General features: G+C 47.5%; 1 protein-coding gene across 1 annotated transcript; it reads right to left on the reverse strand.

The window, feature by feature from the left end:
- Positions 1 to 1090: 1090 nt before the first annotated feature.
- ephb3a (eph receptor B3a) lies at positions 1091 to 26470 on the reverse strand. Its single transcript, XM_040171537.2, has 15 exons — positions 25935 to 26470; positions 21201 to 21265; positions 18581 to 19253; positions 16398 to 16553; positions 14514 to 14849; positions 13644 to 13768; positions 12758 to 12914; positions 12450 to 12558; positions 12123 to 12175; positions 11762 to 11884; positions 10877 to 11124; positions 7117 to 7332; positions 6712 to 6861; positions 4936 to 5129; positions 1091 to 2774 (listed from the first exon to the last, which is right to left on the reverse strand). The coding sequence occupies exons 1-15, from the start codon at positions 25990 to 25992 to the stop codon at positions 2663 to 2665; spliced, it is 2775 nt and encodes a 924-aa protein (XP_040027471.1). The 5' UTR covers positions 25993 to 26470; the 3' UTR covers positions 1091 to 2662.
- Positions 26471 to 27252: the final 782 nt, after the last annotated feature.

A 27252-nucleotide genomic window follows, 5' to 3' on the forward strand; every position in this document is an offset into this window, starting at 1 on the left:
CTCCACCGAGCGCACTCATTAAAACCTCTGCGGAGGACTGCCGCAGCTGATTTACCATCACTTAATGGCCTGCGATACAATAATGAGACATTTTCCTTTAGGTCCGGTGCCATTTTGCATCATTTTTAAGATGCAGCAGTGAAAAACATTGCAGCCGGCCCGCTCAGATGGAGGCTTTCCTCTAGTGAGAAGCGAGCCACTGCAGCCTGCAAAGCTGGAGACGCTTCAAATGTTTAATGGTAAACAGGAGGAAAAATCTCACTGCTGACATTGTGTCAGATCTCAGATGCCACAAGTCACACGTTAAACGATGTGGTAGCTTCATTAAAAGCCGGTAGCACAACAATGTAGACAAATGGTTTAGAATGTCGACACTTTTTTTGCATTTATCGGCTATCTACCTTCAAAGCTTTGACACAAATGATAAAAGCCGGGCTTTGTGAGCTGCCCAGTGGAATAACACACAACGTCTGCAGTCGGTAAACTGCACATTTCGATCTGAGTGCTTCACAAGACCTTTGTGTTCACCATGTATGTGTGTGTGTGTGTGTGTGTGTGTGTGTGTGTGTGTGTACGTGCACATCTTGCGAACAGCAGAGATGATTAGAGAACATGGAGAGAACACGACATTACCAGTCCCCCCCTTTGCAGCTGCTGTCTAAACATCGTGCCCCCCCCCCCCTCAAAAGAACAGCTCCTTTTCAGTCAATAAACACAGAAGGTGACAGCTTCTCTCATCTGCACTGGAATGGAAAGAGACCCGGTTCTGTGTCCTGGGTGACAGATTAAAGCCAAACAACACTGACATTTGGTGCAAAGCCAGATTAACTTTGCCTCCTTGAAGCCTCTCCAGCAGAAACACAGACTGAAATCCCCGGAATAGTCCTGTGGTCTCGCTAATTGGCGAGCCGCGTGGACCGGCCTTTGATTAATCTTAAACCTTAATGAGTCCATCCCAAGCTGCTGTGATATTCCGACTGAGGAGGTAAAACACACTTGCTATTCCGTCTTTTCATCCCCCGGTCGGATCAGATGAGACCCGGAACTTAGCCTAGTGAACCCGCCAAGAAATCAAAGAGAATACCAGAGATCTGTTTAATAATTTATTTGCATATGATTATCGTAAAAATACTGAAAGAGAAATGCTTATTTTTTGTTGTAGTTTTCTTGATTTTTTTCTTCGCTTTTTTACAATCTAATACACCTTTAATTGCACAGGAAAAAGTCTGTCCTAACAGACACACAGTTTCTTCTTTCTTGGTGACATATAGTTTCAGATATGTAATGACCATTTAAACGGAAATTTCTCCAATCGTTTGCTCCTTTACAATAACCAAACAAGCATATAAACGAGGGTCATAGAGGCCAGCATCAGGTCAGATGGTTGTAAATACTGAGCTGGCTGGTCAAATAGAAATATAGTATTATATACAGGCAGTTGTTTTAGATAGGAACTGCACTGACAGCTTGCTGAAGAAAACACATTTCAGAAGAAATAAACCAATGAGTGATTTGTTCTACATTAGTGTTTGTAGGTCAGGTCAATATTAAGTCACAAAGATATAAACTGGATATGGAACTTTTTAATTCCCACTGATCTGCAACACATTAGCCAAATTAAAATATACAACACAACACTACCACAGGCGCTTATTCTGTCTGAGCAGAACATTTCACTTCTTAGTTTCACTCATTCATGTCTGTCTGGTTTGTTAACGTGTGAAAAAACAAGCATTGTAATAAAAAAGTTAAGCCCCGGTGCTTTAAAAAAAAGCAAAACACCTCTTTGCAATAATACGTAATAACTTAGCATTCAAACAATGCATATATGAGTCAAATAAGATTAGGAAAACATGGACGTTAAAGTCCACACAGCAAAATGCCACCAAAGCAACAGTTAATGTGGAACTTATTTGTACTTTTCTCATGAAGAAGTTTCCACTTTGGCATGCACATGACGTGTCCCGCATAGTGTCAGTTGCGTCTCTCCTCGGACAGAAAGACGGTGTGAAGACTCGGATGCTTTGTACAGATTTGTGACATGTATGTCCCCCAGTACATGTGGAAGACAGTATTTAAAAGGAAGCAGATGAAAAGTGTGTTTTCTTGGTTTCCCCCCCCACAAAAAAAACATAAAAGAACAGGTTGGGTAAAAAAAAAAAGAAAAAGGTTGATTGTGTGATTGTATTGACGGTCTACAGATGTCGGGCAGTCTTAAGAGTTAGTTTAAAGCTTTATTTTGCTTTATCTTGGCACTGTTGTGTCATGTAGGCATTGATTCCCATCATCTGTGTGAGCTCTCCGGTCCTCAGTCTGAGGGGAATGAGAAGAAAAGACTGATTCCCAACCAGCAGAAAACACATGCAGACATGCAAACACAACCTGAGAGGGGGCAACAGGAAGTTTGGCTTTATGTCAATAGTCACAAAACCACAAGTGTCAAGTAATGAACACACACACACACGCACACACGCACACTTCAATGGACAGTTCTCTTTAAACGCACATTAAATCTCCAGTCGGAAAGAAATCTCCAAAACAGTCCTCTTTCTCCCTCTGTAGCTTCTTTTCTTTCCTTCTTTTTTTTATTTTACATCACGCTCTTCACATCAGAGTTTTTAGGTAGTTTTTATTCCCTCTGCGTCCTCCCGTTTGCAGCGGCTCACACTCTGATGGGGAGAGTTTGGCTCATCTGTTGCCGAGCTATTTCCTCACAGCTTTCCGGGCTCTTCCTGTTGTGTCCCGGCAGCGTCCCTCCGAGCCGCAGCAGGTCCCTGCCAACACACAGCCGCACAGGTCAGCAGCGGCTCCGCAGCCACTTCAAACCACGGATACGATCATTGTCACGCGCGCTTAAGTGCTCTCGCTGCAGGCGGACGAAAGGTGTAATCCGTCTTAGGGTCGGATGAATTCTGCGTCGTGCATATGCAGCGGAGATGTCACGCTTCTAAACAATGTAAGTGGAGCATCAGGAGCTGTCTTGATCAAGCTGATCTGGGCAGCCGTAAAAAGTCCATCTCCAAATGCCCAGCCAAATCTACGCATCAGCTTTAATAAAAACTCTACATTTTTCTTTGCTATCTTGGAAAGAGTGCAGCGAGCCCCTCTGTGTCTTTTGTTGCTCGGCCAGTGTCCTTGTTTTTAAGGCCCTCTGCGCTGGAGATACTCTGCAGATAGAGAAGGATATGAGATGCAGCGCTATCTGCTCCAACATCATTGAGCAGCCAATGGCAGGTGAGCAGGAGCGTGCGCCGAGACGCTCTCAAAGCCCCGCTCTGACAACATGATCCTTTCTCTCTCCTCCTGCTCCTCCGTCTATCTGTCTTGCTGCTGCATATAGATGAGGCCATAAATTAATCATCGGCGTGTCATCTACACACAGCGACACGTAGCATAACATGCACACGCGCACTCGCACATGCAGGCGCTCGAACACAAACAAACGCCGCCGCGTGCGCACACACGCACACACATGCATCGCCCTCCCCTGATGCATTAAAAAGCTCATTAGCAACCTAATTAAACACATTCCTCTCTTTTAGCTTCTCCTCAATCTCCCTTATTACACACACTTCATCACCTCCTGCTTTTCCACATCAGCAGCTCAGGCTGCTGTCTGTCCTATCGCCGAAATTCCAGCATCCAGCCAAGAAAAGGGGGAATTAAACTGAGGTCAGCCATTACATTTCCACACACAATTAGCTTCGCTGAGCCCAAATCCTGGCATAGGAGCTGCCCTCGGGGCTTTGTGTTCGAGTGAGACTGCGAGCCAAGGAGCTGGCACATAACCTCAATACTGTATGTATGAATTCTGCCTTTTGTGGCTATCGCAAACAGGGAACTATAATAAAAAGTCAGAGCCAGAGCTTGATTTATTATACATAACTCCAGAGCTGAGGATCTAGCATCTAAACCAGTTCTAATTATATAATTGACTGGATGCCAGGCTAACAAAATTCAGAACAAAGGCATCAGTGAAAATGGCTGGAACTTTTGAAGCCCCGGCGCTGAGAGTTGAAAAACAACTTGTCATCATGAGGATGGCTACCTATGAATAAGTCAACATCTCAACTTCCAAGGGAATCGTCAAGAGAAGAAGAGCCCGACACTTAGAGTAATAGCCTCAAAGCTCAAAGAAATATCAACGCAAAAGATAAAACAAACCAAACCCAACGAGCATGAATCTCCATTTGCCTCTCTTTAGGATAGCCATATATATATATATCTTATTCCAACGACCCAAAGCCACAGCTCCTCTCTGCACTGATAAGCCTTCACCGTGCACTTCACAGCCGCCAAAATACATGGAACAATTTCACACAAGTTGAAAGGGAGAGAATTGCATCCACCCGTTTTGTGTTTGCTCTATTCAGCTCAAACCTCAAAAGCATGCAGTGCCTATATGGGAATGTAGCTAGCTGAATATTACATATATTTTCAACAAAAAGTCTACTAAAGTCAGCCAACAGCACGACACATAACAAATCCAACATAGTGAACTTAATGATAGAAGCTCCTGTAAATATGTTGGCAAAAATTTCTACTTCCACTGTCCACATTTACTGCAACCTCTGGTTGCCGTTTCTATTCTTAAGACCGGTCAGCAGTTGGAAGTGTATTTTGCGTCTACTTGGTAAAACCTCCTATACGTAGGCTGGAAAACCAGCAAATTCAGCAAGCTCATCAGAAAAGTTGCCAAATTTCACAGCGAGCTTTCCAGTGTCGCTACAGTGAAGCGCTTTGCTCTTTGTTGACAGAGATTTCAAAAAACACTTCACATCCGTTTTGAAAGTTCTCTCCACTCCCTTCAAAGTAAGAGAAGCCACTTGACCAAACAATGCCGAAGGGATAAACCATGAAAAGACCCTTTCCCTACCGAAGAAGACTCTCTGTGGGGAAGCAACAGGAGTCTTCCTCTGCGTGTGCCGGACTCACCCTGAGTAGGTGCTGGTCACCACCTTTAGGCTGGCGGCGTTGCGGAGCAGCTTGTCCAGGGTGCTGACGATGCGGCAGAACTTAGGCCTCAGGTTCCTCTCCTTCATCCAGCACTCCAGCATCAGCTGGTGCAGCACCATGGGGCAGTCCATGGGCGGGGGCAGCCGGTAGTCCTGCTCCACTGCAGTCATCACCTGAAGGACGGGAGGTCATCCTGGTGAAGCTGTCCTTAGGCAGAGCAGTGAGCTCAGTGCTAAAACCAACGTGCTAACAAAGCGCTCCGTAACCGCGTCGACATGTTACTGTGTTCTTCAATCTTCATTTATCCTGTTGGCATGCACAAACATTTACAGCCGAGGTTGCAGGGGAGGTCCTAAATCTTGCAGGTATGTGGTCATTAAACACCATAATTGGAGAAATTGTACCTTGGTGTTTGTGCTTATTAGTTATTAGAATCATCAGAGTTATTAGAGCGTATCCTCGTAGGTAACAGTTTATTCCAAACCAGAACGTTTTACAATATTATTAAAGGAAAAGTGAAGAGATCACCCAGCTTATAACAATTCGTCCTGTGGGGTCCATGGATATCACTATTTTGTTATATTTTAAGATTTAACTGATATGGCAGTAAAGTACAAATGATTTACCCAGAATATAGTACGTTTCATGTCGCTTCACAACAGAGTCTGGTTCTGACTCATTTATGTTATGATCACTCTTTTTAAGTGTGCTGGAAGAATAAAACCCAGTTACTGTATTATGTCCCACATTAGACAGTTTCTCAGCTCGTGCTGTCGTACATTACAATCTTCTCCTCAGCATCTTTATGAATCTCTGAACACTATGTTCTCAAGTATTCTCAAAGTTGTCACTTCAAAGCTGCCCTGACTGATAGGAGAGACAATAAGTGGAGGATAAAACCGTTCACCCATTGATTGGATTTTGCCTAGCAACCACCGTTCCCTCCATGAGCTGTGTATGGGTTTTAAAACCCCCACAACAATAAAAAAAAAGCCATTTGGGAAAAATAAAACATTTCTTCAGCACCTCTCTTCTCCTGCTGCTTGTCCTTTGATTTTTATGTTGTGCTTCTAGCTGGCGAGTATTTCTGTTTATATCTCGCATTTGTTGACTCGGTTGCTTATTGAGCGATGACTGTGGCACAAAGGCTACTGGGAACAATAGAGGGCCTCCACTTTGATGCTTTCATTACTGCATGTGGGCTTTGTTATGAAAGTTATATGCATTACTGGCATTTTTCCTTTCAGCCCATTATTTTTGTACCGTTACAACTGTCTTTTTAAAGCCCAACACAGCAGACATTCCCAGGAGAATAAAGTGGAGGTGTACACGGGCTTCAGTGCTTTGTTCATGGAGGAGGAACCAAGAGATTTCTCTTCCTTTCCTCAGAGCTCACTGGTGTAGTAACAATGTCTGTGGGGCGCAGATAGCCTACAGGTAACAACGCACAGAACCGCAAAAAAGGCTTTTCCTGAGTTCTCCTTTGTGTATGTGAGCGAGGCTTTGCAGTATGGATTTGTAGAGGGTGGGCAGGCCAGGGCTGTAAATAAGGTGCTGCAAAAAAAACACTACAACACAAACACACAGCAGCACCAGCAACTGCAATGCGTAGATAAAGCCAGCAGAACAGGCCCAGGTCCAAAGCGCCACGCTGGAGTTAAACTTAAAAGTCCCTGAATGTACATGTAGTCTATACATATATATATATATATATAATATATATATATATTGTAATACGAGACTCAGTTGACTCACATCCTGGTTGCTCATGTCCCAGTATGGCCTCTCTCCATAGGACACCACCTCCCACATGACGATGCCGTAACTCCACACATCACTGGAAGAGGTGAACTTCCTGAATGCGATGGCCTCCGGTGCCGTCCAGCGGATGGGAATCTTCCCTCCCTGCGCACACGCACACACACACACACACACACACACACACACACACACACACACACACACACACACACACACACACACACACACACACACACGGAAAGAGGGCATCAACACAGTGAGATACAAAGCACATTTCACTGAGATACGCAAATATATATATATATATGCATGCACCATGAAAGAAGCAAATTAGATGAACGAGCTGAATTTAACATGCACAGAGTGTGCAAACACAGAGTCGGCAGACGTGATACTGACCAGGGAGCTTGTGTAAGTGGGGTCAGCAGAAGTGTCGTCCAGAAAGCGCGACAGGCCAAAGTCGGAGACCTTGCAGACCAAGTTGCTGTTGACCAGGATATTCCGGGCGGCGAGGTCTCGGTGAACATAGTTCATGTCTGACAGGTACTTCATCCCTGCAGCGATGCCACGCAGCATGCCGACCAGCTGTGTCATCGTGAAGCGCCCGTCGTTCAGCTGCGAAAGCACAGCCGCAGGCAGGTGGAGGAGGACGGGGGGGGGGGGGGGGGGGGAGGGCGAGAGCAGGGGAGGGGGAGGCAGTTAATGGACAAGTAGCAGAGACCAGGAATGAAAAAAGACAAGGAGAAGCACGGGAGGAGACGATAGGGGAGAGCGCAGGAGATGGAGTGGAGGAGAAAGCACCAGAGAAAAGCAATCAGTCACCGAGGGCACACAAACATGACATCTGTCATAGTGCTTCACGGCGGCTCCTGACAGTCAGTGACGGCTGACCTTTTCACGCACGCCGTCCAATTACCTGATTAATTAGACCCTTTAATGTCGTACTGAAGATTAAGGCTCTATATTGACTCCACACAAAAAAACAGAAAGGAAGCTGAAACGCTGAAATCAAGAACAGACAACTGCAGGTATTTTGTTACATATTGCAACTGACGGACAAACTAGTACACAAAGCTTTGTTTGTGCATTTTTCCCCAAACGCAAACATTAAAGCGCAATTGTTTCTTTGACTGCATTCGAATGGCATGTTGCTCAAAGCTTGTTTGCCACACTTGAAAGTTCCTGATGTGCAGAATTCTGCCATTTAATGTTGAAATGAAAGAAGCATGAAACAAATCTGAGATTAGTGCTTCCAGGGTTTAATTTTCAATTCTCCACGCGTGCGAGGCGCGACATAGTGGGATCCACTCCAGATCATAACACATCAAGCCAACGGCGGCTCTTGACCCCCCCCCCCCCCCCGACGCGGGTGAATCGAAACGAACCCATTCAACGTCAATACACAATCATCCATCCATCCATCCATTGTCAAACCGCTTATCCTGCACACAGGGTCGCGGGGGGGCTGGAGTCCATCCCAGCCAACTTCGGGCGATAGACAGGGTACACCCTGGATTGGTCGCCAGCCAATCGCAGGGCAACACAGAAACACACAACCATTCACACTCACATTCACACAACTACGGGCAATTTAAAGTCCCCAATTAACCTAATCCCCAGAGCACGTCTTTGGACTGTGGGAGGAAGCCGGAGAACCCGGAGAGAACCCACGCAGACACGGGGAGAACATGCAGACTCCACACAGAAAGGCCACTGGGCGGAATCGAACCCAGGACCTTCTTGCTGTGAGGCAACAGTGCTAACCACCACGCCACCGTGCCGCCCTACACAATCATCCGATTTGTTTTTTTTTTTTTTTTTTTTAAGGAACGGATGAAAAAAAAAAAAAACACACTACGCCGCCAGCATTTCTATCATGAGCCCAAAACGTAACGCGAGTAGGAAAAGAAAAACAATTTCCGACATAATCAATCCCGCCTTCGACTCCACAGCGAGAGAGACAGCGCAGAAGCACAAGACACGACATGAGAAAACGATAAACATTCTGCTTTGTAGTCGGCACACTCCAGTGAAGTCTGACAGCTAAACCAGCCGGAATGGATGGATGTGTAAACAGCCGGGATTCATAGCAGGCCTTCGGAGCCGCGGCGCCGTGTACATATGTCCGTCTGTGAGTGGCTGTTATTGCTGTATATCGTTAAGGCCTCTACATGTGCATATGTCCTGTGTGTGTGTGTGTGTCTGTGTAAGTGTGTCCATGTCTCCGGGCACCGCGGAGCAAAGTCCCACGTGCGTCACAATGCATGGGCAGTTTGGGCGTGTGCGAGTTAACGCCACCACCGTCTCCTCGCGTGAAGCAGAACTCTGAGTCACTGCAGGCGGCGTGAGGATGGCGGGAAGCGGGAGGTGAGGACAGCGCGGGCCGTGCAGTTTATTGTGTTACTTGTGGGACAGCTGACTGAGAGGAGTGGGTGAGAAGGAGGAAAGAGGCTCCGGCTGGACGCTCAGATGCAGCTTTTCATTGTTGATAAATCATCTTTAAATAATAAGAGTCGTTTTTAATAGCCTAAAAAAAAAAATTTCAGAAAATGAGTGGTGTCTATTACAATGTTCAGGAGCCCGAGGGGATGTTTCCAACGAAAAGTAATTGCCAGTTATCCGATAATTACTTTTCCGGGAAAAAAAAAGAAAAACATTTGCTTCGGTGAGGATTTTTTTTTTTACTGCGCGTTGAAGTAAACAAGTCAGTTTGAGATCACTTCAGGGTCTTATTATCGACAACTGAGGAAGAAATATCGTTGCAGCTATTTCCAATGGCGTGTTGTGTCTGAGCAACAACACAAAGCCATACATTCATACATTTTGGAACTTGGCGACACAAACAATTTTGCTTGATGTTTTACATTATACAAATGGTTGGTTACAAACAGTAAGTATTACTACCAATATTCAGCATTCAAGACTCATTTATTTGTTCTTTATCATCTTCATCAATTTTGCCAATTTACACTGCACCTTCTTCAAATAAAGTTATTGTAAGGCGTTAAATCACATTATATTATGATATTGTAGAAGTTATAAATAAAACTACGGATTTTACTGGAAAAAATATTTCTATTCTATAAAGCATGATATATTTTAAGAAAAATAGGGCTGATTTTTCTAATAATTTTCCAGATTAATAAATCAATTGATAATTGACCAAAAAACTGTCAAAGAATTGTCAATGTTGTCCAAAGCCCAAAAAACTATCCTGTTTTTAAAAACTGGTTTTGGAAAAAAATAGTTTAAAAATGATAAAAAAACTAAGAAGCTGAGTTTTCAATGTCCTATTAATAAATGAAGCCTCGGCATATTGAACGACAATGAATATTACACCTTGTTTGTCCATGTTTGTCTTTCCATGTCCAAGCAGACAGGAAGTAAGTACAACAAACTGTAAATGGTTCTCAGCCTGCATCAAACTATAGAAGTGTGGCTCCTGGGCATTAAGCCCACTAACATTAGCAAATATCAAACAAGACGGACAGTGTCAAGGCCCGTCTGCATCACGTATTCCTCCTTTATGCAAACAAGCAGCTGCACATCACTTAAAGATAAACTGCTTTTAAGACCAGCAGCGTAGCATCGATTGACCAGACGCATTAAGTAGCCTCCTCCAGCCGAGCAGTTACAGTAAGTAGACTTCTTCACGGCCCAGGCGTGCACGATAACACATTTTCAAGAATGTAAATGACATGTAATAGCCCCCCACGCAGCTGCAAATGTACTGCGTGACACCTCATTCCTTATCCCGCTATTGTTCAGCATTGTGTGTAGGTGGCGGCAGGTCTGAACATGAAACTCTGATCGGTAATGTATTCTTCTGTACAAAGAATCTCTAATGCACCGAGGCAACCCGAGCCAAAGGTCTGCTTTGTGACAGTTTTCCACCAGGACGTTTTTGCATCAGAAAGCCTGTCAGCATCAGTCAGTCCCGTCAAGCTGTCTCCAGGCGTTATATTGCACATTTAATCTCTATCACTCAGCAAGCGAGTGCCTCAGGGCGTTTCCACAGAGTCAAACACACCGATAACCCGCAGGTGTCGTGTGTGTGCGTGTGCGCGTGCGTGTGCGTGTTCCTCTCAGCTTTGATACAAACAGAAAGTCGTCTCCTTTGTCAGAGGTGTTTCGGCACGCGTCTCCCCGCCAGACTCACCCTGAGGAAGGAATCGAGCGCGCCGTTCTCCATGAACTCCGTGATGATGAGGACGGGGCAGCTCCGCGTCAGGACGCCCTCCAGACGGATCACGTTCGGGTGGTCGAACTGCCCCATGATGGAGGCCTCGGCGAGGAAGTCCCGCCTCTGGCACTCGGTGTAGCCGGCTTTCAGCGTCTTGATCGCCACGACCATCTCACGGCGTCCGGACTGCTTGAGCCGTCCGCGGCAGACCTCCCCAAACTCACCTGGATTGAAGGAACACGGTGGGGGAGGGGGTGAGGAGAAGAAGGGGGTGAGGGTGATGGTGAGCAGGAGTGGAAGGAAATGGGAAGTTGGGGAGGGGAGGTGGTGGGGGGGGGGGTGCAGGAAGAGGGAACGTTACTGGTCGGATTCGGGAGTGAGGGAGCTGATTTGAAAGAGTTGAGGGTCGGCTTCAACTGTGGGAGGATTAGAGAAGAGAAGGAGAGAGGACAGGAGGTCAGGGGTCAAAGAGGTCGGGGAGAGAGGGAGTGGCCCATAGCGATTGTCTGTACGACCGTGGAGTGGTGAAGGGAGAGAGAGGACGGGCGAGGAACCTGGGGGTTTTGCATTTGGTTTCTGAGACCGAGTGTGTGTGTGGGGGAGAGAGAAAGAGAGAAAGAGAGAGAGAGAGAGGAGGAAGGTTCAACGAGCAGGAGCAGATTGTCATTTGAGTTTGAGACACAACATGCCGCCGGAGGGAGCAAAAAGAAAAAGAATCCTCCAATCCTTCCCACCCAGCAGCTCCCATGCAAACTCCATCCCAACACCTTCCTCCCAAAGAGGACTCTCGAGGCTCGGCGGCGTCCTGCTGCTCAAATGAATGATTAATAAACCAGAAACAAAAAGTACTTTGTTGTTTACCTGCACCGATGACTTCTTCTATTTTCACGCAGGATATGTCTATCTCCTTGGCAAACTCGTGGACGGCATCGTTGGGGTCTTCGTAGGTGAAAGGGTCGATGTACACTTTGACCCCTGGAGAAACTGGATAAAAAAAAAGTCACATTCTAGTCATATATGCCGTGGTAATGTAACTTGGTAATGAAAGTTCAATTAGAAGCTTAGTTTAGCAACAAATAGAGGGCCAAGTCTTCCCCTGAGCAAACAGGGAAATGGATCCCTGACTTAACCATGTGATCGGATAATTGATTGAATCAGCTGGATAACTGTACTGGCATGACCCCGAAAAAACACGAGGTTCTCAAGCTGAACACAAACTCACTGTATTGCTGCAATTTCTCGGTGTACTCGAGCTCTGAGCCGCTGCGCTGCTTCCTGTAAACAAGCGGAGGACAAACAAGGTCACACTCACACAATCAGTCTTGACCCTTCCCACTTTCAGAGAAGCAAACAAATATCTGACTCAGCGCCGTAATAAAAGGCAAAGGCTGCTGCGGGTCTTTTCTCTTCTGGAGATCCTTGTTCAAGCCAAAAGGATTACAAACCTTCTGAAAGTATGTTAAAATTTAATGAGCCGCTTTGTTCTCAGTGTAACCGACAAAGTGAAACATGTAGTTCAGGCTGCGAGTAATAAAAATCCATCACTTACTTAAGGCAAACCACAGCGATAACCACCAAGGCAACGATGACCACCAGACCCGCCGAGGCCGAGCCGATGATGAGGGGCAGCTGGTCCTGCACGGACTTCTGAGGGTTACCTGCAGCAAACACCCAACACGTACACGGACAAGTGAGCAACAGGACAAACACGCTTCAAGAGATTAAAGGGAGGCCTGTAATGAAAGTATAACTGCTACCAATTAAGGCCGCTATAAAACAAACAAGCTTGAACCATTATTAAGAAAACCGCGGCAGCGGATCACGGAGAAGTAACGGGGGGGGGCGGGTTGTCCGTACTGTGCAGGCTGGTGCTGAAGTCCATGGGGTTGCTGTAGCGTCCGTATCCGGCGACGGTGCGAGCTCTGACCTGCACCAGGTAGGACGTGGCGGCGCGCAGCCCTTCCACCTTGGCTGAGCTGTGCTGGGACGTGACGGTGTGGGACATGGCCTGGCCCTGAAGCCGAGCACAGGAGCGTTAAAGCGGTCGCAGAATTAGGAGGTTGTTGCTGCTGCATCTGGTATGAACCACAGCTTCTGGTTGCTAATGTAGTTTTTATTCCTCTTTTATCATTTATCATTAGCCTTTAATTGTCAGGTATATGAAAACAAAATGAAAAGTTTAATGGAAGAAATAAAACACACCTTTGCTCAATTACATGGACATGGAAATAGGATAAAGGCGTTACTGCAGTTTATCTTAATATAGTAAATGACCTTTAATTTCTGACAGCTAATGTTACGTTAATGTTACGTTAGCTAACACATCTTTTCTTCATTGTACTTCATCCTGTAATTGTTACTTGTAACAAAGGTTACACCAATTTAAAAGCCAGGCTTAAATACACAAATAATAAAAGACAAAAAGCAATTAGGATTTAGGATTTGAGTCTTTCTACATCAGTACATTGTACTTCGGTGTCGGTCACACATTGGTCCTGTATCTACGCGGTTTTACTACGGAATTTAATGAAACTAATACATTTTTATCAGTCTGCCTGGCGTAATCTCCGACAATAGACATTTCTAAACCTCCCCAGCCGATCCGCCCGCACACGATTCAATATTCAATTTTTCAGCATCCATAAAAATGCTTCTCTCTGCACGAGGCTGGAAAAGCAGATTTTCGGAGTCATTAAGAAAAAGCATTGTGAAGCAAACGGGGGGCAGAGAAACCAGCGCTCACCCTCTCGTGGTATTTAATCTCGTAGTCGAGGATGACCCCGTTGGGCTTCTCGGGCGGCAGCCAAGACAGGCTGAGCGCGTCGGAGGTGGAGCGCATCAGATGGACGGTGGGCACCGCTGAAGGAGCTGCGGTTCCAAAGAGGACAAAGGCACTTTCAGGCATTAGACTGTTACTTCACATTTTGGGGAAAAGGGGGGCGGCGGGGGGGGGGGTCGGGCGAGGGTTCCGTTTTGTGACGAGTCACAAACCGTCACTGTAAGATCATTGTTATTCGAAATGCTTCAACCTTAACGGTTTAAGGAAAAAAACGGTGCACATTTCACCTCCTCGGTTTGGCAGCTTATTGATTGATGAGGCCTGAAAGTGACTCGATTGATGCTCATTGTCCATAAAGTCCATAAACTGCAGTGCGGTGGATTAAGTGCAGGTTAACTGGCAGAGTAATTTCAGCCTGTGAAAGGCGGCGAGCAGTTTGGTGGGATGATGACGGTGCAAATATTGAGTAGAAATGATGAAAGGTGACATTGTCAGTGATGTGAACGTTACGACGCCTGGTTGACCGAGTGCTGAATGCCGACAGTGAAGATACAAAGCGTAGCCCACTTAACCTTTTATCCCCCGTAACTATAACTCCCTCAGCGGAGAGTCCGTCGCTCTCCCCGAGCGTGTTCAACAATGTTTACTGTTGGTGTTGATACGGCTCTGGAAACCAGAGCTCATTAGACAGTCATTGACATTGACTGAACTTAGGATCCACTCACGCGCCTGTTTCCTCCCGATGTTAAGTGGTATTGATCGCGAGGGGGGGGGTCTCTATGAATTAACTTGTGCACACGTCCCACGTCACTGACGCATCGCGCTTCCACTAACCGGCTTGGTTGGTGGTGATGTTGACCGTGGAGTAGCTGGGGGAGGTGGGGTTTTTCCCAGAGACCCCGTTGACGGCCTGCACCTCGAAGCTGTAGCGGGTGTGAGCCTGCAGGTTTCGCACCACCACCTTCCTGGGCCTCAGGCCCAGCCTGCGAGGGGCGATGTCCACGTTGTCGTCGCAGCGCGTGCAGGGGCTGCGGTCCCGCAGGCATTTCTTGCACACCACGTTGTAGACGAGGTCGCTCCTCCCGCCCGTGTCCTCGGGGTCCTCCCACTCCAAGGACAGCGACGTCTCGTTCACGCTGGATATAACGTTCTGCGGCGCCGAGGGTATTGCTGCAGGAACACACACACACGCGCGTGCGCACACACGCACACGTAGGCGTTTGAGAAGGTGGGCAGGCAGAAAGGGAAGAACACACAGTTGAGGCTTTAGTCACGTTCCCTATGCACCGCTTACATTATCCTCCCTCAATGGGGAGGGAAATGTTTTAATATCGCTGAGCAGTAAAATGAAGAAGAGCACGCACAGAAATAAGAAAAGACAGTAATCCTTTTTCTTTCCTCCTTTCCTTTCCTTTTTTTTTTTTTTTTTTTACAAATTCCTTTTACACAAATAAATGTGTTGCTTTACATGCACCTAAACAAATATGAAGAAAAAAAATAACAATTGGGCAAGGTCCTGGAACAAATGAATAAATCAACATATTCAGAGACAGGAGGATAAATCCAACATGCGTGAGCAGAACGGCTGTTCATCGCTAAGTAATGCCGCTTTATGAAAAGCACGATCCTATAGAGCTGCACGCCGTCGCTCAGCAGCCATGCACAACCCCACCCGGTGCTCGTGCAACTTGGCTAATCCACCCTTGATGGAAATTCACGTTTAGCTACGAGTCCACCCCAAGGCCACCACGGCTCAATAAGAAGGGCCGCATCTTGAGTGTTTCCAACCTGGAGAAAGTGTGATGACCACAGCGGGAGGCAACAAAGATCGCTTCGTGCTTTTCGTTCTCTTATGGAGAAAGAAGAGCAGGGCTTCCCCCCCTCCAAGCCCCCAGTAGCAAAGTCTAAAGTATCTCAAGCAGAAGAGAGAAAGGGAGAGAGAGGGAGAGAGAGGGGGGGGGGGTTGGAGATGCTCTCAGGCCAAGACTGCCTGCCGTCCGAGTTCAGCTGCTCAGCCGGCTCGCCTTGAGCAGCGTTTCCCTCGCCCTGTCCTCGCTAATTAGGCGCACACAGCTCAGAGTGGAGGCTCTTCTAATTGGACACCCGTCTAAAACGCACGCTGAGCCCAAGCTGCCGGCCGTTGACCGGCGCCCGAGCATCTCTTGTGCAACGCGGCCCGGCTTTCCGACACGAAGCCCGGGGCAGCTTGGCACGAGCTCTGACAGCCCGCGGGGACGGAGCTGTCAGGACGCCGTGTTTGTGTGTCTTTGCGTGTTTAGTCGGAGGTGGCGCTGGAGTCTGTGCGCGCTGGTCAATGTCAGAGTCCACAGTGTTCCTGTGAGGAGAGTCTGGGGAAGACAGCCCTGCGTGTCGTTTTACAGGGAGGGGAGGAGGGACGGGGGGAGGGAGGGGGGGGTCACCGGTCAAGGCAGCACATGTCTCTCTCCATCAGTACCACTGCTAGGACTAATCTCAGAGGCCTCGCCATGCACGACGAGCGTGCACGGCGCGGTCGGCAACCGGAAACAGACCAGTTACCGCCAAACGGTTTGTAACGACACCCCAGGGAAATGTCTGTCTCTTTAGCTACTGAACACCGTCACAGTCGCTCTCTTTTTCGGTGTAACACGCTTTTTTCTAAACTGGAAACCACGAGGTTCATCGATACAAGCAACATCTCTTACAATGTTCTTCACAGGGCGCCAGAAGACGACTTACTGGTGCAGGCGGAGTCCGGCGGGTCGCTGTCGGCGCGGTAGAAACCACTCTGGCAGGGACAAATGTTGGCTCCCCGTGCGCTGGTGCGACTGTTGGGTGGGCAGGGAGTACAGGATCCCTCCCCGTATTTGGATTTGAAGGTCCCGGGGATGCAAGCTGGAGGGGCGGCGGAGAAAACAAAAAACATCAATAAGAACAAAAACAAAACAAAAGCATTCTGTGCTCGTCATTTATCTAAAAGAAAAGCAGCTGTCACATCTGTCACAGAAACAAACACGGCTGCTGTGAAGTACCTGCAAAGCTCCACATTTATGCAGGAAACGCTGATAGGCGGGTGAGAGAGGGGTGAGCGCGTAAGTATGAGGTCTTATCTGTCTATTTGCACGTGCTCTTTCATTTTCACTATCTACCAGGGGACATTAATCTCCCCAAAAAGAGAGTCGGGATGACAGCCAAGTTTCATGTTGAAGAGGAGGAAGAGGACGATGGAGATGAAGATAGACTGCTGGAAGGAGACTTCTGTTGTCAGACAAACAGGGATGGAGAATGCTTCTGAGAGAAGGGATCCACCCTAAACCCATCAATCAATGTCTGCCGTGTCTTCAGCCTCTCCAAACCGCACGGATGAATACAAACAAGGCCCCCGCACGCATGCACCAGAGCTCCATAATGATCTGGTAAATCGATGCGCGCGAAGGGACCAGAATCGTACGAGACTTAAAATTAGCCGAGGCGAGTTATCAGAAAAAACATACAAAATGCGGTAATCTTAAAGGCGATGTGTGCAAGCGATTAATTTAAATTCCAAAGTGTCACGCCGAAGGTTGGCTGATATCGAGTCTTAAGGATAAACCGGCGTAAGCCCACACTAAAAAAGGATTCAGATAAAGGGGATTAGCAGCAAAAGGTCTGGATTTATCAGCCCCCAGAGCCCCACATTTTACTGTTTGCCACATTCCTGACTGGTGGAGTAAAAGTGGGATCTCTGGAAAACATCTGTCCTCTCAGCGTGAGGGCTCGAGAAACCCAGCCGGTGAGAAAGAGTGTGATTAACTAGTTAACCTAAGTGGTCTTTCAGTTTGAACTCAAGTTCCACCCTAATTCTTAACGACGGCGCTGCGGCTCCAGAACCGTGCAATAAAAAGCCCCCGAAAAGATAAGATGAAAATGTACTTTCTCTCATAATTCACAGAGACCGTACGGCTCTACATTCTCCGGTCTGATTTATTTTTCCTCTATTACACGGCGCCTCATCATTTTCATTTATTTGTTTGTTTTCCTCGCCTCTTTTTCGAGGGGGTGCTGAATCACCTCGCCGTCTTCCATCCATTAACCTCTTTGGAGGGCAAGATGATTCTCCCGTTTTTTTTTCTTCCGACACACTAATGTTTTCTTCTCCCTCTCCATTGTCTCTCCTCCTCCTCCTCGTCGTCGTCGTCGTCGTCTCTCCGCCTCATGCAGTTAGGCGGCCGGACCGAGGTAAGAAACCAAACGTCTGGGTGATTAATGTTGGCTCACGTTGGTTCTGAGCGGCGGTAATGAGTGTGGCCGCCCGTAGATTAACTGACGGCAGGCCGCGGAGGAAATTGCACTCCATCGCCACCGCTGGCTGAGGCTCTGGAGGGATTTCTATCAGACATCGGCGGCAAGCTTTTAACCTTGAGCCGCCAAATGGCAACGAATGAGCTCCCCGGCGCATGTTAGACACCCTTCCTCGCACCGAGGTGTGAAGAGGCTTCACTTGTCTGTCTTTGACTTCCTGCAGGCCCCCCTCCCTTTTCATCCTCCTCCTTTTGGCTGCTGTTACTATCCCATCTTTGGCAATTCACACCTTTTTAGCCACGCTGTCTGGCTTTCTCTGTAAATATCTCTTTTCCGTGGACTCGGGACGCCTTTCCCTTTATTATCTGCATTTCCCCTGCACTGATCTACGGGGCCTCTACTTGCATTCCCGCTATCCTTCTGTCCCTCCCGTCCTGCTCTCGCAATATTTGTATGCTGCTCCTCTCTGCAACACCTCATTAATTCATACTCTCCTCCACCCTCCTCCACCCCCCACCCTCCCTGCAGGAGCCGCAGAATAAATGCAGAGAAGAGGGCGCGGGCTGAGGTGGTGACTTGCTCGGAGCATATCAAGTCGCTTTGGTTAAATAAGAGTCCAAACGCCTGCTAAGCACGCTTACCTTGGCACTGAGTGCCGTCCGCAGAAGGTTCGAAGCCAGCGACGCAGGTGCACGAGCCGACGGGAACCATCCACTCGCCGTCCCCGTTGCAGTACAGCTTCAGGGGGACGGACACCTCCATGGCGTTGGTCACGCATGCCCCGGGAGCGATCACCAGAGAGGTGGCCTCCGCCCCCGTAGCGGTCTCGGGGAACACAGCGAAATTGGCGATGGTTGTGGAGCACTTCTTAAAGAAAACCCGGACCGAGATGAGAGACATGCAGGCGCCCAAGTCCTGGAACGCCAGGTAGAAGCCGGCCTTGGAGAGGGGGCCAAAGCTGCGCACTTTGGTGTTGATCCTGCCCGCCTCCAGCAGAGAGAAGCTCTCGTCCGGGGCAATAGTATCCACCTTCACGTAGGGGTTCTCCCTCCACAGGGGGCTGGCTTCTGTAGCGGTGTCCCCCTCCGACTCATAGTAAAAGAGGTTAAAGGTTTCTTTGCAGGAGCCGGGGATGTTGGGGATGCTGGCACAGTCACGGACGGAGAACTTGAGCTCTACGTAGACGCGCAGCACGCCCTTGCGGGGGATGAAGTCCGTCCTGAGCCAGTTGTTCTGGTTGGGCTGTCGGACGTTACACACCTGGTAGGTTCGGATTGGGCTCATGGAGTCGTCGTAGCCGCTGACCTCCTCCCACTGCGGAAATAACGGAGACATAAAGCGGAGAAGAGTAGGTTTGAGTCTACGATTTGACTGAATTGCATTTATTATCCAATGCTTTTTATTAATGCAGCGGCAGTACCACATGTCGTTCAGCAGCTACTGAGCTACGAGCAGAAACTTGTTTATCCAATATGTTGTTAATTAAAATTGAGCACTGTTAAAGGCGGTGCATCTTAATGCGGCGCATTGAGGCGTAGAGGGCATCCAAAACAGCAAAGTGACGTCTGCTATGAACAGAATGTAGAAATGCAACATAAGCACACGAAACACAGACATTCCCAGTGTGGCTGTGTACATGTGGCCTGTGAGGAATAATTTGCAGCTAAAATCCATCTAATTAAATGAATCATTCAGAAAATCATTACAGACTATTACATTTTTCAAACACATTTCTTGCCTCAGGGCCGTTTGACTAACTGTACGGATGCTGATCATGTGTTGTAGTTAAAGTGTGGAGACACATACCTTTATAAGCAGCGTTCATAACTAAAACTGGCGCAATCAAAAAAAGTCTGGAGAGAAGATTGGGTTTCTATCTCATATAAATATATATTATCTGTGCTAAGAGAGATGAGAGCGTGACATTGACACTTTGAATGGAAACTTTGCCCAAAGATCTATAATGCAAACAGTGAGTGATTTATTAAACTGGTCATCTAAATGCAGTGCTGTCAGTGTGATTGCACGGTGGGAGCCCTCCTGGGCACGATTACGCAAAAATATATATATATATTTATATACACCTGATAGCATTTGCCTCTGTTGTGGTTAATATACCAGGTACTTTTTTTTAAATTGTGTAACTTTGAAAATCACCCCTCTAGACATGGACAAAAGCTAGACATTAGCTTTTCATGTTATTAGCCCTCACTTTGTATATGTACCTAAATCTGACTAACATCACAGGTTTATGATAAATGGCCTCATTGATCAACTGATCAATTTAGTCTATTAGGAAATAACCTTGTGGGAAGTCAATCTTTTTTTGATTTTTTCCCTAATTCCCTCTTGGACAGAATCCTTCGTTTTCATTACAAATGAGCGTCCCAGAAATTGATTATTTCAACTGGGAGAAAATAATGCATAACTCATCTCACGTCTCTGAGCTCCGGTTGCAATTTATCCCCAAACGATGAGCCCAAGAGTCAGCATTAGATGTCGTAAATCACCAGCAACACGTTGATGCACTACCTGACAAATATGATAATTGCCGGCCCCCCCCCGAACGTATGGGCTTGTCAGGCGGAAGGAGAGGGGCTGCCTCGCCAGCCATGACACATGACTTCATGGACGCTGGGACATTCACAGCCGGCCCTCGAAGGGGGGAAAAAGGAAGGAGGAGGGCTGCCCGAAGATCGTTTCCATGGCAACCCAGCATTTCCATTGACTGACTTTGCGCTCACGTAGCGAAGACAAATTACGCTGGCTAGGAGTGGGGGGAGGTCTGTCGGGGCTCTTAGCCCCGGGGTCAAATTCATGTTGTTTTATTTTCTCACCATTCCTACAGGGGGTATCAGCTTAAAACTTTAATTTCTACCAGCAACGCGCTCTTGGGTCCGTATTATAAAAGACCCAGACACATGCTTTCAATTATCAAGCTCTCTATCCAGGGGAGACGTTCAAGGTAGAGCCGACCTACCAGAACTTACACACTGTGGGGATTAGCTCTGTGTATCCCAAGGTCTGCCATTTATTGTCGCCGTTTGCAGTACTTCATACAGAAAATCTTTTATTTCTCCCACACAATGTGTTTCCCATTTGCTTTTTAGTATCCTGGAAAGCAAACATACTCTGCAAAAACAAAGATATAAAACAGTAGGAGGTGTGCTGTTCAAGGCAGACTGGTCTCTATTAACAAGCAAATGGAACAAATGTTGTTAAATTAAGAAGAAAAAAAAACTTGCATGCTTAGTAACTCACCCCGCTCTCTGGGAACGTTGTCCATGCGAGCTCTGTGGTGGCCCACCGACTGTCAATAAGGGTTTCTGCAAATTAGGAGGAAGAGGAAGGTTGACAGGTAATGATAATGGTGTCCGTGCAGGAGGGAGGGAGGACAGAATTGTTGCACAGCATTAAGGAGCACACACACACACACACACACACACACACACACAAACACACACACACACACACAAACACACACACACATTCCTTCTGCTTGACAAAGGATTAAAGGTAAAACTTCCTTTCTTCGTCTTTCATAACGTCCACCCACACGCACTCAGATTTTGAAAGCGCCGTGACAATAAAGGCATATCTGTGATGCCGCCCAATTAGGCTCTCTCTCTCCCCGTGTGTCGCTGGCACCTGCAAATGTCTTCCTTTCAATATTCATTTGTAGAATTAAGAACAAAGCAGCATCCGAGATGCCTTGGGATGCGAAATATTCCATTAAACTAGCGCCGGCTCAGAGAGGTCCCGAGCAGGAAAATGGGTAGATCACACCAAAAAAAAAAAAAACACAGTAAGCATAACGAGTTCTCACGTGAAGCGGGCAGACGTCTTATGGCTCCTTTTTACGACTTTGCGAGGAGGCGAGTGCCGGGCAGATGAATCGCAGGCCGAGAATAAAACAGCAGGATCAATGAGCGTTGTTGTCAGACTGTCAATCAGCCGTCACCTGATTGGTGCTGCCGAGTTCATTACACCTCCGAAGACCCGACGCCTCTCCGGCCTCTCAACACACAGCTGTGGCCGCGTCCACTCCCATTGTTCTGTTGCCGTTAGAACGTAATTACTGAAGCGATTATGCCCCTTTTTTTTTCCACGGAGACTCAGCGACACGACGCCTGCTGTGCACCATTTGCTTACAAGGCGTTGATTGTAGTTGCCGAAGGAGGGTGCGAGATGGCAAACAAATCGCGTGACCTGCGTGGAAATACGGCGGCACTCTTCCCAAGACACGTGGCTTTGTTCTGGAACCACGGCGTGGCCAGATGTTTTGCATTAAAGGCCACTTCCACTACAGTGTTGTCTTTGTCCCTGTCTGTCAATAACAGAAGCAGAGAGATCACTGGTCCGTCTGTGGCTGCCGAGCGGGAGATATGTGCCGTGTTTACAGTCCTCATTAGAGGGACCACAATGGCTCTTTTTCTTCTAAGAGGACGAGAGATAATGAATAGGAGAAACATGAGAGATTACATCTGTTTTAAACCAGTGCATCAGGTGGTCACATTCATACCGTGTTCCCAATAAAAGATCAAAGGCAAAAGTCTTCTTTGTTCTTACTTTCAATGCAAATGACCACGGGTCTGTGTGTGAACGGGGACTCAATTTCACCAGTGCTTTTTGGATGTGCAGTGCAGCGGGTCACTGTCCACCGAGCATGTTAACGTTTGCACATGACTACCAGTTCTCATTTGCACATCTTCATATTCCTCAGAACGGGTAGAGTTCTTTTTTCAAGACAAACAAACGCGTGACCCTGAGAACGGCTCTTTCTACGGAACTAAGCTCCAGCTAATTCGGTGGCATATGAATTAAGAGAATGAAGCATCATTGATTTAACGACCACTAAATGATGATGCATAAAAAATTAACTAATCACATGAACCCGTAGTGACTTTATAATTTCTTAATGGTGGGTAAGCACAGGATTCATAACCAGAATACTTCCATGTGCAGAAAGCGGTGTTTTAGGGAGTGAAAGGTTTTAATAATCACTTCAGCAGTGCTTCAATGTGAAAAGTAATTACATACAAAGGGCTTGTAAGTCGCTGCCTTCTTCTCTGTTGGAAATGGAGATGACGTTTACCTCTGTGTTAAATTGAATAAGCAGCATTTACAGCCCAAAGAAAATGTGACATTTACCGAAAGAACTTTACATACAAGAAAACTCCCTCTCGCTCACTTATAAACGCATTCTCGGGCCTTCCATACCGAGTTAGGACATTATCTGCAAAGCCCAGATATAGCACACCGAATAAGGTTCTTCTGCCGATTAGCAAGACGAGCAGCTGCTATCTCCGCTCGCAGCGCGGCCCCTCTGACTGGATGCTCTCGGCCTACATGCTGCTGATCCGGCTCGTCCCTTGGGGGGGTCCGATCCCCCCCCCCCCATCGCCGGTTACCCGCGGGCGGTATGGTGACGATCACAATCGATGAGAGGTGGAGAGGAGCAGAAAGTTGACCACTCTACGACTGTACGAAGCTCGCTCCTTTTCGAGCGCGATGCTGAATCCCCGGCACATTGAGACGTCATCTTCTATCAGAACATGACCCTTGACCTCCCAGCGAAGCAAGAGACCAGCCGAGTTCTGCACTTATAAAGAGTTATAAAATCATGGTGCTTCCAACAGCAACTATTATTAGCTGGCTGGAAATGGTCGACACTGTACGTCCCCCAGCTCAGCGTCTGAGCCCGAGTGTGTCGCTCCCTGTGAATCCGGCCATCGTTCAGCAGCAACTGACGCCCTGTCGTCAACTCACTAAATCTTAGAAAAACGGTTATATTGAAAAGAAAAGCTCCCATTTGTTCCCCAGTTCTCCTCCTCCCTGTTAAATTTACAACGCCTTGGAGATTCCCCTCCCGTTATAACTCAAATTTAGAAATCCCCCCCCCACCCCTCCATCTCCCATAAAACTACAGCAGCGGTGGATTCATTCTGCCCCTGGGGTACGAAAACAATGCTGCAGTGGGAACTTTAGAGCACCCCCCCCCCCTCCCATGGCGTTTTTACCGTTTATTTTATTTATTTTTTTCTTGATCGCCTGCCGGAGCCCGAACGCCAGGCAGCTGCGTTCCCGGGGGCGCGTCGGGTGCTCACACATGCTAATGTTTTATTCGCTTTGAGAGAGCGGGCGCGTCATGAAAGGGAGGCCTCGCCTCGTACAACACTGACTCTCACTGCCAACACGCAAACAAATATTAAACATTAACGCCATCGTGGGGATCAAACGTATGGCTGTGAATAGGTGCGGACTGAAGACACCCCCCCCCCCCCCCCCCCCCTCCCGGGTTTCAGCTCTGGGAAGTCTTCTAAGAAACGGCTCATTTGTGTTTTAGTGTGCGTGTTTCTCTCCACACAATCTCAATGATTACAGTCGAGCGCGTCGCTCAGTTTGACGCTTGATAAGCACTTTCTGAACAAGTCAAGCCGACCTAATTCCACATCCCCTCAGGGCGGCTTGCACCTGCTATTGCAGCTCAACAAATAATTATTCCTGTTGCTGTTTTATGTATAGGAAGCAGCATCAATGCGAATATGCATTTTCATACAATCCCAAGCAGACACACTGCGGATTAGACCTTGTAGAACGCTTCCCCATTGGTCATCCATCTAGTTTATGAGCTTTAAAAGGAGTACAGCCGAGGCGGACTGTGAATACAACATGAGAATGTCACAGTTGCTGAGGCTCCTACCGCAGTCTGTTGGTGTGAATTGGAGAGAAGTCGTCACTGTAGCTTGTCTAAATAAGCACACACTTTAATTTGAAATCCAGCTCGCATTATCCAAGGGAAAAAGAAAAAACTTGCCAATGGGGAGAAAAAGAGAAAAAACTAATTCCACTTTCAATCCATGTGTAGAAATCCTCTGGAGTTGGCAGCTAAATAAACAACATTGAAACTAAGTGAAAAATACCCCCCCCCCTCTCATTTAAACCCATCCGGTGATCTGCCCTTCATCTTTATCCTCAGAGGACAAACATTAGTCAACCCAGGAGCTTTGAGTAACCGTCAGTGGTCCGGTTGGGGAAACGGGGCCGATCATCACAGAGTCCGAGCCCACTGGGACTTGGAGGGCTGCTGCCGCTGCATTGATTTACTTGCCGACACCAGAATTGATGAAGGATCAGGCTTGGCTGTGGTCCAGGAGAGGCAGATTGGACAAGGGGGGGGGGTGCATGGCAGTGAAATGTGGCTACACCTCAGAGAAGAGTCGCAGGGTGATGGAGAGAGCCTCCGAATGGGGCTGCAGCCTGCTTGTTAAGCCATTGACCTTTAATTCACACTACTCATCCAACGTGTTTCACATGCGTGTCCCCGAGGTGCTCCGGAGGACCACATTGATCCGCTGTGGTCGGACCCACTTCAGCGTCCACAGAGCCCTGATTGGTGGGTGGACGCAAACGGCGGGTTTACCGCACATCACTTGGGCAGTGAGAGGGGAAAGAGGGACGCCCCCTCCGTACTGTACCGGGCGCTCTGGGGGGGGGGGGGGGGGGGACAGGTGGGCTCAGCTTGTGTCGGGTGTGACACAACAACAGGGACAATAGCAACAGGGCAGTTCTTCAGCCGCAATGGGAACACTGGGATGTCACCACACACACACACACACAGGGGGAACGGGGCGTGCTGATACATGTGTAGATTGGATTACAATCGCAGAGCAAATTGATACTCACCGGATACGCATTCTATTAAGAGCTTTAATTATTCTAAATATGAACGAAGAGTCTTGCTTACAGATGTGATTGAGCCTTCCGCCGGTACAGTAACAGCAAGAATGACTGATATAGTATTTAAATGGGATATCAATCAAATTATAAGGAAAAAAACACCCTAAATGTGTTTGTTTTTTCTTGGTCTTTTGTATTATTATTTTTTTCTTCCAATGACAATAATGTGTTTCGTTGCCAAATTCGACATGCATCCCAACACTCCATTGTTCATCCACGCGACAAAAGTGGTGTAAAAAGCGTGAAGCCACGTACCTTCTACAGCCAGCACGGCGGGCACGACGAGGCTGCACAGCCACAGCAAGTAATCCATTGTCACAAAACAGGCTTCTCCCACATGAAGAACAAGGCGCGCGGACTGGACCCTTCGCGGGGGGATGGAGCCTCTGCAGCTCAGCTCTGTGTTCCTCTCCCGATTCTCATGTCTTCACTTGTGATGAAGGCTCGCGCCGCCCCATTTTGCCACCCCAAAAAACAAAACAAAATAAATATATATATTTTTTTAAATGGGAATTGTTGCACTCTATCTCGTCTGGGTGTCTCGTGCGTCCGCCTGCCGCTGTCTCTTCATCGGACTTTACCGACACCGAACCTGAGCTCGAGGAGGGGGAGCGGGTGAGAGAGGGGGGGGGGGTGCGTGTCTCTGCTACTGCCCGGGACTTTTTTTTGGGGGGGGGGGGGGGGTTGCAGGGTGGAAGCCGTCTCTGTCCAACGGGGGGAAATCCGTGTAGTCCACTTTGGCCCCACTCCGCCTAGCTGTTGCTTCTCTGTGAGGGACGTGCGTCGGAATGGCAATTACTGGGACAGAGACACAGTGGGGGGGGGGGGGGGGGTGCTGGATGCACCAAAGCACACATGAGGAATAGCAAGCTTCCGGTCATTGTTTTTCAAAATAAAAGCTGCCGATATGCTGTGGATTAGCCTGCTTCGTTTATTCATTCCGGACCACACGCTTCACTTTGCCACAATGTGATGTAACATGTTTCACTACCGACATGTTAGTTCACTTCTGCTGATGGTTTTTGATGCTATTCGTCTTTTTCTTATCGTTAGCGTTTTATTTATTTTTGTTTGTTTATTCATCTATTTCATTATTAATTCAGTACGTTTTGGGGAAATCCGCCTTTCCTTATAATTTTGTATTTCTATGTTTGATGTTAAGGCTACTTTATATTTATTTATACACGATAGGTCTGCATTAGTATTCTCTGCACTTTCCATCGTCTATCCTCCAGTTTTTCTAAAACAACTAAATAGTCACCATCACATCTGGTACAGCTGCAGTCATTCATCATTCATCATCATTTCCCTGCATTACAGGATTTTTTTTTTAAGGATAAACCCCACCAGACCAGAGAACCTCTTCACAATAACATCCGCAGTCTGTGGTCACAGTGTTTCGTACATCAAAAAAATATAAATTAAGTGTGTCCGGCAAGCTGAGTCACGCGGGTAACCGCAGCCGTCGTGCTTCGTCACCGGACATGATGACATCATCCTAACCAGTGATGTCATAGCAGCTTTAAATCACCTGTCACTGCTCTGACATCACCTGTAGGCGACGAGCCCCGTC

The sequence above is a fragment of the Gasterosteus aculeatus genome, chromosome 3, assembly GCF_964276395.1.
Source record: "Gasterosteus aculeatus chromosome 3, fGasAcu3.hap1.1, whole genome shotgun sequence".
Taxonomy (NCBI): Eukaryota; Metazoa; Chordata; class Actinopteri; order Perciformes; family Gasterosteidae; genus Gasterosteus; species Gasterosteus aculeatus.

What these genes read in the sequence shown, in the direction of transcription:
- ephb3a (XM_040171537.2), bottom strand. Translation starts at nt 25,992, where the DNA reads ATGGATTACTTGCTGTGGCTGTGCAGCCTCGTCGTGCCCGCCGTGCTG. An exon ending in CATCACCACCAACCAAGCCG is followed by an intron (nt 13,769 to 14,513) that starts GTTAGTGGAAGC and finishes TTGGAACCGCAG; the next exon opens with CTCCTTCAGCGGTGCCCACC. An exon ending in CCACTTACACAAGCTCCCTG is followed by an intron (nt 6,862 to 7,116) that starts GTCAGTATCACG and finishes GCGTGTGCGCAG; the next exon opens with GGAGGGAAGATTCCCATCCG.